Raw genomic sequence first — 21,595 nt, 5'->3', positions numbered from 1 at the left:
AGTCGTTCACATCAGTAGTGAAGAAAACAAGAAAACTACAACTGGCAGTAACTTCATAATAACTCTTCACCATAATTCCTAATTCATGTGTCAAAAACACATATATACTGTTTTCTGATTAATTAATTTTGGATTTGACAGCTAAATTAAAAACACTGCACAATTCCTTTTCCAAATATTATGTCTATATGGTTAAAAGCATTTCAGAAATGTTTAAATAATCAGATTAGGTATTTACTATTTACAGCCAAGGTTTCACATTCATGTTATTCCCTCTTTATTGTTTGACTTCTTTTTCTGTCACCAATGGCATTATCCTGATCATTATCAGGTGTAGGAGATTTCCTCAAATATGACCTGTAACTTTATCTCAAATTTTTTTTCTCTTGTTAATTTTAACCCTTGGAAAAATTGGTGCATTTGGCATTGGAAACTTAGCACATGGTATTCTTTTTCAGGATGAACTAGCTTTTTAAAGACTACTTTTAGACAACTACCAGTACTTAAAGACTTGCAGAGTAACAATCTAAAAGTGTCCTGACTGTGATATTGTAAACAAAGAATTCTATGCTACAGCTGGAGACAAGGAGAAAAGGGGGGCAATTACTAAATGCATGAGGAATACTAATCTATCTGTAATTAAAGAAACTGGATTATAATTGAGTGCAAATCAAAATAGATCAGAATCCGTCAATGCTTTCATCTTACCTACCCGTATCCACTTTTCAGAAGATGGTCATTCCACTCAAAGACCTATGTTGCTTTTGGCTTGGAAAGTACTGCACACCCCTACGCTAAAGGTGCGGCATAAGGGGTTAATTATGAAGCCAGTGGTGACAGAGTACTATATGTTCCATGATTTTTTTTTAACACCCTGCTGCTCAGTTCGAGAAAACTCCCTAATCTTATGTTCCGGGTCTATTTGACCCGGACTGCAAATTGATCATTTTAGGTACTTATATTTGGTCTTTTTTTACCTGGAAACAAATTTGAACATTTCTGCACACAATGGAATGAAAATTGAACTGAAAAAATTAATCCTTATTGGTTTATTTTGCACGTAAATGTGCCTCCCCCCCCCCGTGTTCAATTATATCAAGGCCAAGGGGGGGGCTTTTGTGACAAAAATAAACAAATAAAAATCATTTTTTTCAGTTCATTTCTATTTTTCTCATGTTCAGGATTGTTCAATTTAGTATATCAAAACTTTTTTGGGGAAATTCCTTAGAGATTTGTAGCCTAAAAAAAATATAAATTGACACGAAATTCGGAAAACATGGGGGGAGGGGCTTTTTGATCAAAATAAAAATATAAGCCTCAATTTTTTTCAGTTCAATTTTCATATCATTATGTTCATAAATGTTCAAACTAGTTTTCCAGTGGAAAAAGTTTTCAAAAAGACCAAATTCAAGTACCTAAAAAAATTCTTTTTGGTCCGGTCATATACAACCAGAAACAGACTCGACATGATTATTATTTTTTGCCCAGAAAAGAATTAGCCACCCCCCCAAAAATATTATTTTGATGATCAGCAATGTTAAATTGAGTAAATGAATGCATAAGATATTAAAAATATTTCGGATTTGAAGCCTGCGTAAATATATTTATATATAAATATATTTGAAGCCTGCATTGGTTGCCGATCAGTTTCCGGTCACAATTCACAGTGTTGGTTATGACCTATAAAGCCCTTCATGGCACCGGACCAGAATATCTCCGGGACCGCCTTCTGCCTCACGAATCCCAGCGACCGGTTCGGTCCCACAGAGTTGGCCTTCTCCGGGTCCCGTTGACTAAACAATGTCGTCTGGCGGGACCCAGGGGAAGAGCCTTCTCTGTGGCGTCTCCGACCCTCTGGAACCAGCTCCCTCCTGAGATTAGGATTGCCCCCACCCTCCTTGCCTTTTGCAAACTCCTTAAAGCCCACCTCTGCCGTCAGGCATGGGGGAACTGAAACATCTCCCCCTTGCCCATGTTGTTTTGGTGTTAGATTGATTGTATGCGTGTTTTTTTAATATTCTGGGGTTGTTTTTTATGATTTTTTTTAGTTTAAAATTGTAATTGGATTGATGGGTATTGGATTTGTTATTATGTATTGTTTTTACCTTGTTGTGAGCCGCCCCGAGTTTGCGGAGAGGGGCGGCATATAAATCCAATAAATCTAATCTAATCTAATCTATAAAGTGAAAATGTTTGCAAGCAGCCGGGGGGGGGGCTTATTTATGATTGTAAACAACTAATAAGAAACATTTCTTTCAGTTCATTTATATTTTTCTTATATTCAGAAATGTTCAAACTACCAATCCCACACCAACTTTAGTAAAATTGAACACATTTTGCAAGCAAAACTATCCATAAATTGAAAAATATTTCACAAAAATGGGGGGGGGGCACGCATTCTATCAGTAAAATAAACCAATAAGAATTACTTTTTTCATTTCAATTTTCATATCATTGTGTGCAGAAATGTTCAGACTACTTTCCAAGTGAAAAAAGTATTCAAATTGACCAAACATAAGCACTTCAAATGAAGAGTTTTCGGTCCGGGTCAGGGTGACCCGGGAACACAAGAAGTGTGACTTTTTGTTTTTCAGCAAGAAAGAAACTCCCCACCCCCCCAAAAAAAATTCTCATAGAGAACCCCTGAAATGATGAAGAGTCATGAAATTTCAAGTTTCAGATATGCAGGGAAAATTTTTTACAGGGACTCAAACTTGGCTTCGGGTCACATACGACTCGAACTGAACAGCAGGGTAAAGGTTTCCTGTCCTGGCATGTCCAACTTTAGGAAGCGGTGCTCATCTCTGTTTCTTAGCTGAAGGAGCCATCATTGTCTGAAGACACTTCTCTGGCCATGTGTTATTTCCTCACCGAAAGGGTACCTATTTATTTATTTGTTTGCATTTGCATACTTTCAAAGTGCTAGATTGGCAGGAGCTGGGGCAAGAATGGGAGCTCATTCTGGGTGCTTGGGTCTCAAATTGCCAACCTTCTGGTCAACAAGCCAAGCGTCTTAACCACCTAGGCAAGTGAACCCCTGGTTCCATGTTATAAATGCTAAAAATGGAAATGAAGCATTGCATGGGGACGAATGTAGCCTGCTGTCCATATCCAGGCAAAGAAGCTTATTCTTACAACATTCAGTAAATATGTAAATAGTTTATCTCTATTCTTATATTATTCTATGGAATTTTGTAGGTGCTTGAACAAGGTGGAGTGGCTATCTTCTCCAACTCACCTTTCTTTCAGTCTGTTCCAGTAAAAAACAAAACCAACCCTATTCAATTTCCTTCAATCCAAAATTTCTGTTGGCTCCAGTGTCTCCATGAATAGAATTTCTAAGTTTCCGTTTCCATACCTGGCATACTTATAATTTTCTAATCTAGTCTGTTGATTTGCAGAAAATGAGTAATTATGTGCCCCAAGAACATCTGTCTGTACATTCTAGGTGGTTGCAAAAAGACCCAAAATTTGAAAAGACATTAGGCTTGAACATGAAACATTAAAGCTTACTAGATATTTAGATCCAGATATTTTTTTTATTTCAAGTGATCACAATATTCTAAGGCCAATCATAGTATTTCTAAAGTCAGTATTTAGTCAGTATTTCTAAGGCTAGTCATGAATGTTTTAACCATCTAGCAACATATAACCATTAAGTTTATTATATATTTAGTGATATAAAGCTTGTCTTATTGTTATTTTGGCATAATGATGGTTGGATGATTTAGAAAGGCAGCATAAGCTACTGGCAGGAAAATGAGCAGTGTCAAACATTTCTAGGTCACATTGATTTCACAGGAGATTTAAAATAAACTTGAAGTATAGTGTTTCATTTTACGTAGGCTGGGTCCATGGTTTTTAATTAACTAAATCAGCCTGCCTCTAAAGCTTTTTACCTTACATACAGAATTCTAATTTATTCACTGTAATGCTTCCTGGCTGTAACAGTGTCTATCACATTGTGAAATAAAGGACAATGTCAGATATCCTTTTAGCATATTTAACTATGGGGCAATTATTAATTAACACAACTGAATTTGCTTTACTAGATGCAAATAAAGAACTGCAGCCAAAGAATGTCCTGGCACAAGGCATGGTGCCATATAACGTGGTTGCATTTCTTAATTGAGAAGGATGCTATTTCCTTCGTATATCAGGCATTCAAAGCACTATGTAGCAAGGTTTTTTTAATTTGTTTTAGTAAACTGTTTGCTGCGAAAAAGAAACAAAAGGAATTCTAGCTATGTTGCAGATATTAAATGTTCTTTCGAAAAGGGCACTTTCAAGTTGGAATCCAGTTTTCACTGTGCTGTTTCGAACAATAATTCAGAAAAGAGTTGACAAAAATGTATACTCTCTTGAATAACAAATTATTGCAGCTAGTATCAGTGCTGTTCATTAGTTTTTGTAGTTGCTCACTCATGATATCACATCAGTGGTAGGTTGCTCCCAGGTCTTAGAACAGGTAGCACCAGCGGTGGGAGGCTCTGCCCACCCACCCGGAATGCTTCTGCCTATGTGCAGAAGTGTTGCGCATGTGCGAGTGCACACATGAACCAGTAGTAAAGAGTTTTAGACCCCACTACTGTATCACATGTTTTATAATGGCACAAATGTTACCTAAGTTTAATACAATCCTTAATAATTTTTCACCCTGAACCAATTGCCTATTACAAGGAACATTCAGACTTAATGGGCAAAGAGAGGTTTTCAATTTTACACAGTGAAATACTTCTTGTTACAACACTAAATCATCCAAGAATAGAAAGTAGCTTAAAATCTTTTCTTTGCTGGACATTTGTACTGTCTACATACATAAAGAAAAGTCACTTTTCAATGAGATGGTGCAGGCCACAAAGTGACAACTTAATCTGAAAACATCACAATTTACAGAAGGTAAGGGGGACTTCTCACTGCAGGAGCTTTCAGGCTGTCAAGCACAGTGAAGTGGTGCAATTTTCTTTTAAAATGAAATATTAACTTTGAGAAGAAAAAAGGGGAAATCTTGCCATAGAAAACCTGATTTTCTACTGCTTAAGCCCTACAGCAAAACACATTAAAATTTCACATTTTGCACATGCTACTGTTCAGTCAAGCACAAATTACAGGAGCCTCATATGGGCAGCCTGAATGGAAAGTCCATCTTCCCTTAAAGGGAAGTTTTTTATTTTATTTTATAAGGTTTATTATACCCTAAAACTATTAAACTATAAACTAAATTCAGTTTAACAATCGATGCTGAAGTAAATACTAAAAAAATCAAATAACTACAGGTGGCTTTATTTGATACACAATAAATACTTTTGAGAGGATAAAAAAAAATATCCTGGTGCATGTTGAAAAATTATTAAGAATTTTTGGCAGAAAATCAACACATCATATAGGGCTACATTCAATGTTGCCCCATATGCCACTCACATTTGTTCTAAAGGATCAGCAGCTCCCTACAACAGATTTTGGCCTGCTTGGGCAAACACAGAGAAAGAGGAGGATTATTCAATTGAAATGAGGCATAATATGATGAGATAACACCTATACCTTCTGCATCTAATATATTTTAATCATTAGTTTTTATATCACTCAGCATGTTAATGAAGATAATACTTGTCTATCTTTTTATGTAACATAATGTATACTCCTGGGGGTTGCATTTACAGATAATCCTTGTTTAGTGCCTTATTTAATGACTGTTCACTGTTAAGAGACCAGTTTGGTGATAAGAGCTAGTTTGGTTTAATGGTTAAGGTGGTGGCCTAGAACTAGGAGTCCATGAGGCACATTTATTACCTTTGAAGTCTGTAGGAAAGGTCAAATAATATCATAAGCACAGTCATGGTTTAACTTAGTGATCTTGTCACTTAACAACCCAGTTGCCAGTCCCAATTGTGGCTGCTAAATCAGGACTACTAGTCGAAGTTTGCGTATTCTTTTCAGATAAGGTGTTTCAAAGACATTGCACTATGCCAGGTGTTAAACTCACGGCCTGTGGCCCGGATATGTCAAACCTGGCCACGCCTGGTTTAGCGAGGGAGGAAAAAGTCACAATTAGTGATGGGCGAACTTCAAGAAGTTTGGGTTCAGCAAATTCACCCGAACTTTGCTGTAAAATTCAGGTGAGTTCGACAAATCCGAACCCAAATTTTACCCAAACCCAAATGGAAGCAGCGCTTTTAAAAACTTTTTCTAAAAGTTCAGGTAAAGTTCAGGTTCGGCTAACGCTGTGAAACGCAGCGTGATGAAACGCAAATGCAAGCAAAAGGAGGTGGGAAATCCCATTATGGGATTCCCCACTCTCTTTCCAGGTGGCGGCGTTTCGCGGCGTTCAGCCGAACCCGAACTTTACCCAAACTTTTAAAAAAGCTCAGGTTCAGGTTCGGCATGCCGAGCACTGCAAAGTTCGGCACAAACCTGAACTTTGCAGGTTTGGTTCGCCCAACATTAGTCACAATACATCATGTGACGTCGTTGTGATGATATGCATTTGACACTCCTGCACATGCAAGACATTTCAATTAAAGTTTATATATTGTTACAGTGGGGCCCATTGTACAGTATAGGGAAACAGAGTTATTAGAAAGAGAATACATTTTAGAACCTTATTTTTACCTACGAAAATCCTGCTGTGGATATTGCATCTTCTTCGCTGTAAGAGTCCTGATTATTTTCTATCAGTTTGGAATTTGTATCTGTTATTTGGATTGTCCAAAATGCAATACTGACAGAATGCCAAACCCAGCTGCTGATTATTCTGCGTGTCTATTGTTATCCTAATCATTGCTTATAATAACTACAAACATTTGATATCCTTTATATATATTAAATGTCCATCTGTTAGATGCAGGGCTTTTGATATTAATTGATAATTGTAATTATTAACCCATTCAGGATGTCATGTATTTGCTCTAATTGTTGCATTAATAATGGTCCTTATTGTGACCAGCATATTACATATTGTGAAAAAGATATATATTGTAACTGCCCCGGTAGGAAACAGAAATTAGTTAATTTATTTAAATATTTATTAAATATTTGTACCACCCATCTCATCTAGATATTACTAATATAAATATATCTAGTGGTATCATCATTTTAGTGATATTTGTATCACTTTAGCATGAGACTTTTTTTCCAAATAATTTCCACTGAAATCAAAGGACAATTGTGAACCAGGTTTTCTTCTTTCCTAAGTCTTTTCACAATGTTGTCTTTTGTTAAAGTTTTGAATTAATTTCTACAAACTCTAGCACATAACAATGTTTACTTCAATTGAAAATAAAAAGGTAACCCCTTCCATTTCCTTTAAAAAAAAAATAAATCTAAGTGGTTCTCTTTAATTATTGCAGAAACAGAAATATGCATTTCTAATGCTCTCCCTGGGGATATATAATAGCTAAAAAAGCACATGTATGGATATTTTCTCCCCAAAGATCTTTTACATTTCCAAAAAATGTTTTAAAGGATTGACATTCTGTACACTTAATGCATCCCCATCTAATATAACAACCTAGAGTTTGTAGAGTTGGTATTTAGACTTCTAGTTAGGAACAACTACTTTTGAGCATAGAGGAAACTTAAACTAGAAAGATGCCTTCTGAGACTCAAAGCCAATTGTTCTGAAGGATTTAAATGTTACTAATTGATTTCAATTCTTTTGCCTCTCTTCAGTTCTTTTCTGTTACTGCTGATGTTTTTACATTAGATATAAAGAATTATGAGCATAGACGTAAAAAAAAAAATCCAATGATCTTTTAAACTGGCATTTTAAATTGCATTTATATTTTCTTTGGAAGGAATTTAGAGAGAAAGAGAGAGAAGGAAGGTGATTGGAAGTACTATTTCCAAGATATCAAGTACTCCTAAACGTCCCTAAAAAAACATAGAAATTACAATTACGGTAACCCAAAGATGTCAAGGAAACGAGTCTGGAAGAAAGAGTAGTCTTCTTTGCCTCCATAAAGTTTAAGTAGTCTTTCCATAAATTGAAGGTAATCCTTGATTTATAATCTTTCCTTTAGTGATTGTTTGAAGTTTAAGAGTACCACTAAAAAAAGTGACTCCTGACCATATTTCATACTTATTTTGATCACCTAATCAAGATTCGGCAACTGCCCCGTTACTTATGATGGTTGTAGTATCCCGGGGTCTTGTTATCACCTTTTTGTGATCCTTCTGACAAGCAAAGTCAGTGGGGAAGCCAGATTCACTTTGCAACCATGTTACTAACTTAACAACTGCAGCAATTCACTTTACAACTGTGGCAAGAAATGTAGTAAAATGAGGCAAAATTCACTTATCAACTGTCTCACTTGGCAAGAGAAATTCTAGGCTTAATTTGTAGTCCGACATTGAGGACTAACTACTATGGCCTAGAGGAAGAGCTCTTGCTTCACAATCAACAGTTCAATCCCAGGTAGAGGCAGCTATTTCCTGCTTGGGCAGGGGGTTCGACTAGATGACCTGCAAGGTCCATTCAGGGGCGGATTCCTATTCCTGCTGGTCCTGGTGCGCTGCGCACACAGCTTCAGTTAGTTTGTGTGCGCGCATGTCCCAGAGTGTTTCTGCTTTTCACGCATGCGCAGGAAGCAAAATATCATGAGGGGATGCTTCCGTGCATGTACAGAAGCAAAAAATAGCTAAAATCTCTCTCTTGCATGTCCCCTCATGAGTCAGTGAAGCAGTGGAAGTGATGCGCTGGTGCCTGGAGGCTGTTAGGGTCTGGATGGGTGTCAACAGACTCAAACTCAACCCTGATAAGACGGAGTGGCTGTGGGTTTTGCCTCCCAAGAACAATTCCATCTGTCCGTCCATCACCCTGGGGGGGGAACTACTGACCCCCTCAGAGAGGGTCCGCAACTTGGGCGTCCTCCTCGACCCACAGCTCACATTAGAGAAACATCTTTCAGCTGTGGCGAGGGGGGCGTTTGCCCAGGTTTGCCTGGTGCACCAGTTGCGGCCCTATCTGGATCGGGAGTCACTGCTCACAGTCACTCATGCCCTCATCACCTCGAGGCTCGACTACTGTAATGCTCTCTACATGGGGCTACCTTTGAAAAGTGTTCGGAAACTTCAGATCGTACAGAATTCAGCTGCGAGAGCAATCATTGGCTTCCCTAAATATGCCCATGTCACATCACTCCGCAGTCTGCATTAGTTGCTGATCACTTTCCGGTCACAATTCAAAGTGTTGGTTATGACCTATAAAGCCCTTCATGGCACTGGACCAGATTATCTCTGGGACCGCCTTCTGCCGCACGAATCCCAGCGACCAGTTAGGTCTCATAGAGTGGGCCTTCTCTGGGTCCCGTCAACTAAACAATGCCGTTTGGTGGGACCCAGGGGAAGAGCCTTCTCTGTGGCGGCCCCGGCCCTCTGGAACCAACTCCCCCCAGAGATTAGAATAGCCCCCACCCTCCTTGCCTTTTGTAAGCTCCTTAAAACCCACCTCCGCCGTCAGGCATGGGGGAACTAAGATATTCTTTCCCCCTAGGCTTCTACAATTTATGCATGGTATGTTTGTATGTATGATTGGTTTTATAACAAGGGTTTTTAACTGTTTTTAGTATTGGATTGTCACATGCTGTTTTTACCACTGTTGTTAGCCGCCCCGAGTTCACGGAGAGGGGCGGCATACAAATCCAATAAATAAATAAAAATAAATAAATAAATAAATGAATTTTGCTTTCTGTGCATGCGCAGAAGCAAAAACACACTAGTGCATGCTGGAGTGCATGCAAACTAATTGAAGTAGCGCACGCAGTACAACGATCGCTACCGGAGTGGCATCCTTTACCATACCGGTAGCAATCCACTACTGGGTCCCTTCCAACTTCATTAATCTGGAATCTGTAGCTACCTGGAGTATGCTGAAACTGCAATTTCCAGAACTCCCAGTAAGGAAGGTAGGGGTGGGGGAGAGTAGAATTCCAGGAGTTGAGAACACTAAACTGGGAAGGCTGATCTTCCACACATGTCATCATGTCAGAATATTCTATGAATTTTTTTTTTGCCAACAATGAACAATTATGTGGCGTGGGTCACAGCGTTTTTTTAAAAAAAAATATAGGCAACTTAGTTTTTTAAAAATGGCAATTTGGCATGAGCTACATTTGGAATGCTGATTTTGGAGGCTTTTATAAACATTTTTTCATTGACACATCTACAAGGTGAAAATACATATTTGTTAAAAAAAATAGTGCAGAGAAATGATGTTTCATTTTAGACATTGTCTTCCAGTCTTGTCTTTTCACACGCCATTTCCATTAAATGTCATATAAATCAAAAAGTTGTTGAAAGCACTCTGCTGAACTTTATAACGAATAACCTTTCAGCATTCATGTTATCACAGAGCAAACATTTCTTAAAAGCCAAAATATTTTTCTTAATGGTACGGTAAAAATTAAAGTAGTTGAGGAAAATTAGTTAAGCTTTGGCCTCTGAAATCTTTGTAAGAAATAATATTCTTGTTAAAATGCTGTCTAAAAACTATATTTATACTTTGCAAGATTTCACCCATTCCGAAAATAACTTTCTAATGTGGCGAGTGCATTTGGCTGCTAAGAAATTATTATCTGTGTTGTTTTGTAATACACACAAGTGAGAACAATGATGTTTTTAAACCAGAAGAAATGAATTTTTAGATTGCTATGCTATTTATGACCAATTGAAAATCCCTTTAGTTTTGCTAAGAGTTTGGACCCCATAACAGAGACAGAATGTCCCGATCAACACATAAACATGCTTTGTAAGCTGATGCATTACAAGAGAAAGATTTGCTTCACAACATTGGTTATTTTAAAATTGGGCTGAGCCAAATTTTGCTCTCAGTCAAGCAGCCTCAACTCCCATCTAAACCTGAGCGAAAGAAGGGATGAGAACCAAGAGCAGAATTTAGCCTCTGCTTACATTAAACAAATCCTTTAGCGGATAAATAATGAACAAAAGAAACTATAAAACAGACAAGCAAGCATTAAAATATTAATAAAGACCAAAAAAAACCCAAAACACAAAAGCCAGCACCACTTACAGGGCTCGATGGAGTCTTTGGCCAGCCTGGGCTGCCAATGCTATCACTTTCATCTCCATGAAATGAGGAGATGCTAGCAGAACTTGGGGACATTGGGGAAGGGACTGGCAGGTTGCCTGGGGTTGGGGGCTGAGAAATACCCTGAGAGCTGTAGCTATCCTGTGGTAGAGGAATAAAAAAAGGACAAAGGCAGGGCAAACTTTATTAAAAAGGAAAAAAAAATACATCCAGTTTAACAGACTGACCATTTTTTAAAACTATATGAAATATAAACAGAGACACACAGAGACAAAAACACACACGTATAATATACATATATGCCTTAAAACAACATTTATCATATAATCTTGCAATTTTGTTGGATGCTTAGCTTAAGCTGCTATGCCACCATGCTTTCGTCAAGCTAAATGGAGCATCAAGCAGGGGTTTCCCCCTCATGAGATAAAGAGAGAGAAAGAAGAGAAAGAAAGGCGGGGGGAGAGAAAAAAATAAAGAAAGAAAGCTGGTCATCTTATTTTTTATCAAATAAGGAAATAAAGCAAAGGATTAAAATATGCTGTAGCTATTGAAATGACCAAAACAGGAAGCTATTATGGAAGACAGAATAAACATGGCTACCAAGTACCAAGGCCAAGATAAGATCCACTTTTTCCCAACTCAGGGATTAATTGAACTCCCCTAGAAGATTGTATTGAGCTTTATTTCCCCATAATGCCGTAAGAACTAGTAACTTTCAGATCCAGATAAGGAAAAGAATAAAACCAAAATAATAGATTGCACATGAATGGAGGGGGAAAAAAACATGCAGGAAGGAACTGAAGGGGCAAGCTCAAATCGGAGAACGAAGGACAAAGCCACAGGGTTCTGCTGTGCCAAACCAAGAATGCATGCAAGGGAAGGAAGTACCTTTTTGCTCTCTGGCTGGGGAGGTCCTTCTTCTTTTCCATCCGGTTTGAGAGTAACGGGCAATTTGGACTCGCCTTGAGTCATCAAATCTGCAAGACCCATAGGTGCTAATTGAAAACAGGAGACATGATTAAGGGTAATTTCCTTCTGCCCACAACTGATGGTGCAAGACGGTCAGAAAAGGTGGATGTTCTTTCTATTATGGAAGCTGGGAAGAGTTCTGTATCTCAGCAAATAGATTTTGAAAATGAATTAAATGTTTCTTAAAGGGAAAGCAATTGCACAACTCTTTACAGACACATATGCCACATTCATTCTGGGAAATGACGGCCAGATTTATTAGGCCCATCTTTGATTTGTGAGCTGGCAAACACTGTTGAAGCGTTAGATGAGTTATCTCAAATATAACTATGTTCAATTTTATGGGAATTTTTTATCAGTCATGCTACTTTTGCATACAGAATGAAGTCACCCATTATGGAACGTCAGTACTACTGAAAAGCTACTGTGATTAGATGCGTTTACAATAAATGTCAAAATACTGAGTATTTCTTGAACAGAAGAAAACAGCACATTAAAGCACTGGAAACCAAGAAAGCTGGAACAGTAATAAAAGATAAATGTGTGATCTGTTTATTTAACTGGATTTAAATGATTTTAAATTTAAATAATTCAAAGATTTACTCATCTCTTTATTCTCATTTCTAACCTTAAGGTCTTTCTTTTGTACAAGAAAACTGGGTATGTGCATCCATGGATCACTGTACTGATCTGATAGGATTTTACTGGAAGACATAGATACCAATCACTGTCACATCAGCTATTACAATTAAAGTACTGAATTGAAATTTGCAATGCATTAGTTTCAGAAGTAGAATGAAAGCCTTACAATTACATTAGTAAGTACTTTGTAATATTCTACCAACCTTCTAGTTAGCAAATGCTGGGCCTTAACTGTGCTACATTCTTTAACAGGTAAATTATTTCATAGATCTCTCAGTGGCTGACATGAGCATTCAGCTCTAAAGACGCCAGTTGGGAATACAGTGTAGTGTAATATTGATAATTCTTGTTCAAGTAACACTTATGCAGCTATATCACAGAGGTATGCCTTAGAAATGTTCATTTTCTTCATAGTGTTGGAAGGATGTGAGAAGTAAGTTATAAGGCCATTGCTGCTCATCATGGAAATTTCCTATTTCAAACTTCAAGAGGATAAGAAATACTTGAATCAAAATTATATCTTATGCTTCCTTTTAGAGTATACAGTAGTCCCTCGCTATACCGCGCTTCACCTACTGCGGCTTCACTTCATCGCGGGTTTCTGAGGAAGTCGATCGGCAGATTTAAACAGCCCGCCGAACTCGATCGGCAGGTTTTTCAAAAAAAAAAAAATCTAAAATTGTAAATACTGTATTTAAATACTGTATCTAAAATAAATACTGTGTGGGAAGGGTTTATAAACACTTAAAACAATGAAAACTTACCAAACAATTACAATATAAATACTTAAATAAGTACTATCAGTCGATAAATTCCCCATTGCGGATTTCACCTATCGTGGCCAGGTCTGGAACGTAACAGCAGCGATAGGTGAGGGACTACTGTATTCACATATTTAAACAGCAGACGTGTAAGGTATTTTCTTGATGAATATCCATAGCCTGAAACTGCATTCCTGAGTCAATCTTCTAATCTTCTAATCCCGTTTCCATTCTCTTTTCATGGTTCTTCTATATTTGCCTCTTTCTCCTATGGATTTCTCACATTATGTTTTGGATTAGGGACAGGCACTAGTATGGCTGTGGAATACACTTCAGAGACACACAACTGTAAAATGCAAGTTATATAGTTGTGACTCTGTGTGCTTAGCCCTAAAGCACAAACAAAAACAGCAACTCCTCTTATACTTGCAAACATTTTCTAGAAAGAATTGAAAACCATACAGGTAATCTTTGACTTATGACTGTAATGGAGACTGTCTATTATGGTTGTAAGTCATAATGGTCATAAAGTGTGTCAACTACACGATCGACCTGAGTTTTAGTGGGGGTCATTCGGTCATTTAGTGGGGGTCATTTTGCTTAACAGTCATTAAGCAAAACTGCTGGCTTTGGCAAATCTAGTCATTAGATGAACCCATTGTTTGCTTCTGGAGCTTTTTTTGCAGGAAACTGGAAGTAAATGCCATTTTGGGGGCAAAAAAAGAGAGTCATAATTCAGAGTCATGAGACTGTGGGATACTGCAAATGCCCATAAATGCAAGCCAGTTGCAGGCGGTTGCCAAGTACCCAAAATGTGCATGTGACTGCACTGGGGGGCATGAACTTTAGAACTGTCAGTACTTTTTGAGAGATTCATAGTAACTTTGAATGATTGCTAAAGATTGGCCATGTTGATGACTACCTGTAGTGTACACTAAAAAACCTGTGCTCTGTTGGGTCATCATTTCAGATATATTTATTTACCTAAAGAGAAGAATACAATACTGTGGGTAGAGTAAAAGGCAGTGGAAGCAGGTGTGACTTTGGATTCCCTGCTGGCTTCCCCATTGTGTTTTCTCATGGGAAGCTGGCACTGAAAAGCACTGGAAATCAACCTTCCTTCCTTCCTTCCACCCTCCCTTCCTCCCTCCCTCCCCTGTCTAGCAGGTAAAGGTACCTTTGTTGATAAAAGTTTTTCCTAGGACATACTGTTTTACCCAGTGAAAGGTTACAGATAGAAAAGTTTTACACATATACTGTATATTACCTGCGCACATGCACACACACATGTACAGAGGTGGGCCGGAAGTGTAACGGCATGGAATGCCATTCCACCGGCGGAAATGGAGCTGTGCAGCTCTATCACCGCCGCCCATGAACGCGCCATGCACGAGAGATTCGGCTTCTGGGAATGTGCAGAAGCCAAATTCGCCACCCCAGCCAGCAGCAACAGCGGCCTCCGCTAGGTGGGCTCAGAGAGTGTGGTGCTCGTCTGGCAGGCGTGAGCCGCCTCTGCTACTGCTGCGGCTGGCTGAGGGGCTGGGTCCTGCGAGGTGCAATGGCGGTTAGTCCCAGACGGGAGCACCAACTCTGGCAAGCAGGCAAGTGTGGGCGATGGGGGAGCGTCATCTCCCCAATGAGAAGCTCTCCTTCTAGGAGGATTTCTTACTGCTGGTGTCTCCCAGCCGGGACTGACCGGGGCACCTCTGCTGCTGCCATTGCTGCGGCTGACTGGCAGTAGTCAATCTCAGCCAGGAGCCACCAGCGGGAAGAGATCCTCCAGGAAGAAGAGCAGCTCATCAGGGAGACTCTGGCAAGCGGGTGACAGAGGAGCGTCATCTCCCCAACAAGTTGCTCTCCTTCCAGGAGGATTTATTCCTACTGGTGGCTCCTGGGCGGGACTGCTTCACACCACGACTCTGCGCATGAAGCTGAAGGGTGGGTGAACGCACGCATGCACCCACCGCCGGAGTGTAGGGCCATGAATAGCTGCCCTTTACTGCATGTGTATGTGTGTGTGTAATTCATTCAGTGTTTCCTATAAAATCAAAGTCTCACAGCAAATGCTATTAGTGTTACTTTTACTTGAATTCATTCTTCAACATACAGTAAAAACACTCACAAATGAAGTTGAATATACATGTCCCAGGATAATGTTGCAGCATCCAATCTGGGTCAGTCACCGGAACAAGAGGTTTTGCCTTCCGAGCTTTTGTACATTTGTGCTGGAGCCCATCCTCTGGGAACTTATCTTTCACTCCGCTAGGAAGAAGGGCTCCGGCATGAGTCCCAAAGCTTGGAAGATTTTATTAATTGGATTTGTATGCCGCCCCTCTCCAAGGACTCTGGTCCTGGTGACCGACCCATATTGCAGTAAAATCACTAACAAAGAGGTTATTCTTGTATCTATTTACAAGTCATATAAAAATCTTGGGTGGCAAAAAAAAGAAAAGAAAAAAAGAAAAAGCTAGTGAAATATGCCAATGATTACAGACCCAGGAGCTTCAGCCGGGCTGCTTTGCTTTTCTGCAACAGGGTAATTGCAGAATTCCAAGCAGCAGCCAACATGTGGGAGAACAAGCCAAAGGGAAAGGGGGAGCTTTAAAAAAACACTTTGCAGATTGCCCACTACAAAATGATTACTGCACGTATCCATGTATTACTATGTTTTAGGAAATAATTAGTTTTAATTACGGCAGTGAGAGAAGGAGCAAGACTCTGGCGGATAAGCTGGCAAGCTTCATGGTGCTAATTTGCTAATATTTTTAGCATCACTTCACTGCAGGTTAGGAGAATGGCTCTGCCAAAAAAGCCTATCCAGCATGTGCCCCAGGAGTATACAGCTAACAATATATTGAATAGGAATCTGTGAACTCTACCAGTAAGCCAAATAAGACCAAACTAAAAGGGAGCAAAATTCAGAAATTAAAACACAGCTTTCCTACAGCTTTACAAGTAGAATGTATTGTTCTTCTCAACTAATGGAATAGCAGAGAGGAAAATGATTTAGGGATCAGGTAAACATCCCAGTGCCTAGTTTAATTAAATGAATAAAAAGTGCAAAATGCCCTCCCAAAATGGAATATGCTGAGTCCAGATCCGAAGATCACCTTTTTGGCATCTTCTCCACTGCCCTCCCCATCCCAAATCAGACTATAATGCCAAAGTTAGTTGTGAATTTGCTAGTATAAATGTATATAAAGCTGCTGCAAGCCTTCCAAAAGAAGCCTGAACAATGAGTTACACAAAGAATGATAATTTCTGCTACGTCTAAATTATTCAGGTAACCACTTGAATGATTGCACAAGAGCAGAACAATTTGAATAGAAAAGTGTAATCTAAATCTTGGATGATATGTTATGGAAGAAGAATCATGGGCAATCTATATCCTCTGAAATTGGTTTATTTCTTGCCTGAGTCAGCAAGAGAGCTTATAAGACATCTGCCACGTTTCCTCTGTGAATTATGAAGCACATCTGGATACAAGAAAATTGCCATCTGTACTGTGATCCATTGTCCATGGCTACAACTAGAGCAAAGCTACTGTCATCTTGAGAAAGAACAACTAGTGTGGTTTGTAAATAGATAATAAATTCTAGCTTTCTTGTGGCATTCTCCATCTTTTTGCTGCAATGTTCTTTATAAGGTCTCCTGAGTCCCTTTGCTTTCAAGTCCAATGACAAACTGAGGGCATAATTTTGACCCTGTTTCAAGCAGTGAAAGAATGCAATTGTCACTGTTCTGGCAAACTCCAGTGCATACACTTTAACAATCCAGCCCATAAATTGTCAAAAGACACAAAATATAAAAATGGAAGATAACCGTGACATCTATTACTGAAAAAGTATTGCTGTAGAGAGTGAATAACTCCAAAAAAAAATAACCTTGGGCTTTTTCTAAGTTGAAAGTTGGGATATTTGAGAAAAGAAAATATGGGTCAAGATTCTGAATGACCTACATCACACCAAAGTTAGCACACTTAAAGGCAAATACAACATAATTTATATTGCAGTCAAGCTGTCTGTGTTTTCTCCCCTATCTTCTGAGAAGGATATTGTTGTCGGTGTCAGAAAATGTTCTCAATGCTAGTGGCAACTCAAGCAACTTTGTAGAAGCAATAAAAATCGTAATACATCAGGATTACTGATGTATGCTGAATTATACATTTATGCAGAATTATGCATTTATTGTCTTCTATAATTAATGGGATCTTACATGGGGCTCTCTTTTTATTTTGCCCCCATATCAGTACAACTTTGTAAGGTGGGTTGGGTTCAGAGGGAAGTGCTAATAACAGAGTCTTCATGGTTAAAGGTGGATTTGAATTGAACTTCCCCTGGTTAAAGAATAACACTTTTAAATCTATGTCACATTTAACTATCTTATACTGAGTCAGGCCACAAATATATCTAGTCCCTACTGAGTGTTGAGACAAAGGAAGCTCTTTTTTCTTGAGCCAAATCTAAAACAGCCTATTCATCCTTACTGTTTGAGATTAAAACCTAACAAGGCTGTGTGCATGTTTATTTATCCAAAATTCTTTTTATAAGCAGTCTGCAAATGGCTGAAATAATGTGGGATAGCCGAGGAAAAAGACGTGGACACAATCCAGAACATTACCTCAGGGACCGCCTTCTGCTGCACGAATCCCAGCGACCAGTTAGGTCCCACAGAGTGGGTCTTCTCCGGGTCCTGTCAACCAAACAATGTCGCTTGGCGGGACCCAGGGGAAGAGCCTTCTCTGTGGCAGCCCCGGCCCTCTGGAACCAATTCCCCCCAGAGATTAGAATTGCCCCCACCCTCCTTGCCTTTTGTAAGCTGCTTAAAACCCACCTCTGCTGCCAGGCATGGAGGAACTGAGATACTCTTTCCCCCTAGGCCTTTAAAATTTTATGCATGGTATGTCTGTATGTATGATTGGTTTTTATATAATGGGTTTTTAACTGTTTTTAGCATTGGATTATTGTTATACAGTATACTGTTTTATTACTGTTGTTGGCCGCCCCGAGTCTGCGGAGAGGGGCGGCATACAAATCCAATAAATAAATAAATGAATGAATGAATGAATGAATGAATAAATAAAAAATAATAAATAAATAAAACAAAACATGCTGAGAGATATTGTGATGTGAGCTTGCCAGCTCACCCTTTCTTGATCTTAAAAATGGGGAAATTGCTAGTCTGGATGGGATTATACTCCCTCTATAGTAGGAACTCAGTCTAATGGTGTTCCTAAAAACAATACTTCCAACATAGTATTCTGGGTAATCCAGAATAATAATAATAATAATAATAATAATAATAATAATAATAATAATAATAATTTATTAGACTTGTACGCCGCCCCTCTCCAAAGACTCGGGCGGCTCAATGCCTCTTCTTTGCCCCACAATGGTTCATAGTTCAGCTGAGGATGCTGTGACTACACTTTAGTATCATCCCACAAATCCTTTATGCAGGTTTTTGCAAAATGAAAATGTTGGTTATAGGAAAAGATTGGTTCTGAGATCTAAATGAATTGTCTGTAACATGCATTACATTACCACCCAATAGTTTCCTCAGTATAGGGAATTCACAAAACTGTCTATAGTCTCATAGCTAGAGTTCCTATATTTTCTGAAATATGCTTGAACACTTTTTCTGGATAGAGAGATTCCTGGATCAAGGCAAATGACTACCACAGTGACAGATGTGCTTTGCTTGGAACAGAACTGCTGAAGCGAGCAGCAGTAAAGCTGTAAAGCCAAATATAATATTTTGTGCCAATTTACTTAAGCAAAAATAGAAGAATCACTGTTGGTGACTAGAACAAAAATTACCTTAAAATATAATTACATTAATGGCAAGTTTATACAGACTCAGCAATATTGTTCTGCAATACCTTTCTTTTTTAACGAAAACAAGATTAATGAAAATTTATCTCCCATAGTGAACCACAAGGCAAAAAAATGAGGAAGAAACCAAAGTTATAGTCATGAAGTAAAATTAAATGCTTCCTTCTTTCAAATGAAATATTTCTTGTGCTCACAATTTTTTTCCTTGGCTTTATAACTTCAGAGGCAGTTATAGACATACCCACTTTTGTATCTCTTTCAATAATTATTTAATTACTAAGGCCTATAACAATTCATCTGTGCCCAAGAGGCTACTTGAAATGCTTCCTATCTTCCAAGATCATCTGAGGTTTTTTTTTTCCTCTTCTATGTTGCAGTAATGGAACAGAGAGATAGTTAAAATGCCAGTTATCTGAATTAATGTCTTTAGATAATTCTATTAAACTATTATTGGCAGAACTACAGTGTCCTATTTCGAGGCAATATATAGAGGTCTATGAAAACTCTTACATGTGCTCAGAATCAGAGAGAAAGAATGTAGTAAGCCTGGCTGAGCCTTCCTGGCTTGTGAAAAATTCTTGAGCTAGGATTATTTTTTTGAGCTAGGATTATTGTTATGTTGGTGTTACTGTGCAGCAACACCAACACAACAATGCTGTTTTGTTCACATTACGTATCCCTAATTAAATTAGTTAAATTACTCAGTTAGAGTAAATTTTAAAAAAATACAACTAAAACAACTGTGCGCCTGCTCCAACCTGGTACCATCCAAACATGTGGATTTTAACTTTCAGAATGTCCCAGCAATTATGTCCATTGCTGCAAATTCTGCAGCTTTAAACCCACAGATTTAAAGGATGACAAAGTTGGGAAAGATTCATTTGAGTCTATCATTTTTAACCTTTTTTTCTCTTGGGATTCCTTTCCACTTAAAAAAAAATTACGGAAGAGCATTAAAGAGCCTTTATTTCCCTGGGTTACATTTATCAATATTTGCTATATTAAAAATTAAAATTGATGCATTCACTGCTGCTACTGCTTTTCAAAATCATTTGATGGGATTTTAATATTGTATTATTTTCATTTAACACCAACTAGGAGTCAAAAGACATAATGAAATGTCCTTCATCTCACAAGACATGGACAGATTCAACCATAGTTTCCACTTGGAAACAGTGAATATCCTAGGCAAAAAGGGTGGCATTCAGGTAAATCAGCCACTTTTACCTGAATAGACACATCGAAATAAACACATTTACATATTATTCAAAAGAGATAATAAAAAAAGCTAAGAAGGAAACAAAAAGACCAGAACATATCCTCTGAAGCAGCCTATACCCAAATAATTATTTTGGATTAGCACCAAAAGAACAAGTAAGCAGAAAACAATATCCTAATCAAAGTGTATTACTGATACTTAGGAGAAAATCACCCCACCCCATCCCAACACTGGGAAGATAAATTGGTATACATAAACAGGGAACAACCACACACTCAAGTAATATTGATGCTGCCGCCTAGCTGGGTAATGAAATATCTGCCAGAAAACAAGGAAGCTCAGAGAACAACATAACTTCTTTGTTCAACCCTGAGCTACATATATTCTCTTCTATGTTTAAATTACTGTAAAAACTCAATTTTTCAGAATGTGTAATGCAATAAAAATACAATGACTACTGCATACAAAAGACATGTGATAAGTGATTTTGTATTGAATAGATTTCCACTGTATGAAGTAATAAATGGCTGAGCTATCTGAAGAAAAAAATCACCCTGTGTCTCTTTCTTAAAACTGGTTATTCTTTTGCAATACATAAATCTCCTTAGGCAGGACATTCTACCATCTGTTTGCTTGTTGGTGATGTTTGCAGATCTATGAGCCAAAGAAGTTAGGGTAAAAAAATTACTGCTGCTAAGCAGAAAGCTAGAATTTATAGTCCAGTTTCAATGCTCAAAAGTAATTTTATTTCAGCCAGACGGACAAAATAGGTAACTACATAACCCAAACGCAGTAATACCTAGGACAGCTTCAGTGAGGAATAAGCAGATTATTATCATTTGCTTAACAAGACTTTTCTTTTTTCAACTGGAGTAAAAATGTGCTGCTTGTGCCTAACACTAAAAGAATCAATTTTATTTTATATTAAAAAAAACCTTCTGTATGATTAAGTTTTCATTCCTCTCCTTATCCCTGTTGAAAATACAACATACAACCATTATAAATAAGACCAGTGGGAGGACCTCTGTTTAATAGTTGCCTACAACCTGTAGGTTACAGGGTTAAAAAAAAGGCAGGTATAATGAGGCCATAGGCCAATAATGGGTATTTTCAGTTCCCAGAAATA

The 21,595-nt window shown here is 38.3% G+C and overlaps 1 protein-coding gene across 8 annotated transcripts in view; it reads right to left on the bottom strand.

Annotated features, from left to right (window-relative positions):
* ARID1B (AT-rich interaction domain 1B) overlaps window positions 1–21,595 on the bottom strand; it is a 494,636-nt gene that overhangs the window by 39,809 nt on the left and 433,232 nt on the right. For 4 of the 8 annotated variants that reach the window (XM_070733771.1, XM_070733773.1, XM_070733774.1 and 1 more), the window contains 2 exons: window positions 11,933–12,039; window positions 11,027–11,185 (listed from right to left, as the gene is read on the bottom strand). In XM_070733771.1, coding sequence (XP_070589872.1) covers window positions 11,027–11,185; window positions 11,933–12,039 — 266 coding nt within the window. The remainder of the gene's footprint in view (window positions 1–11,026; window positions 11,186–11,932; window positions 12,040–21,595) is intronic. The other 4 variants (XM_070733775.1, XM_070733777.1, XM_070733772.1 and 1 more) reach the window with 3 other exon arrangements.

The sequence above is a fragment of the Erythrolamprus reginae genome, chromosome 1 (genome assembly GCF_031021105.1).
Source record: "Erythrolamprus reginae isolate rEryReg1 chromosome 1, rEryReg1.hap1, whole genome shotgun sequence".
Classification (NCBI taxonomy): domain Eukaryota; kingdom Metazoa; phylum Chordata; class Lepidosauria; order Squamata; family Dipsadidae; genus Erythrolamprus; species Erythrolamprus reginae.
This window is presented reverse-complemented; position numbering and strand designations above follow the sequence as displayed.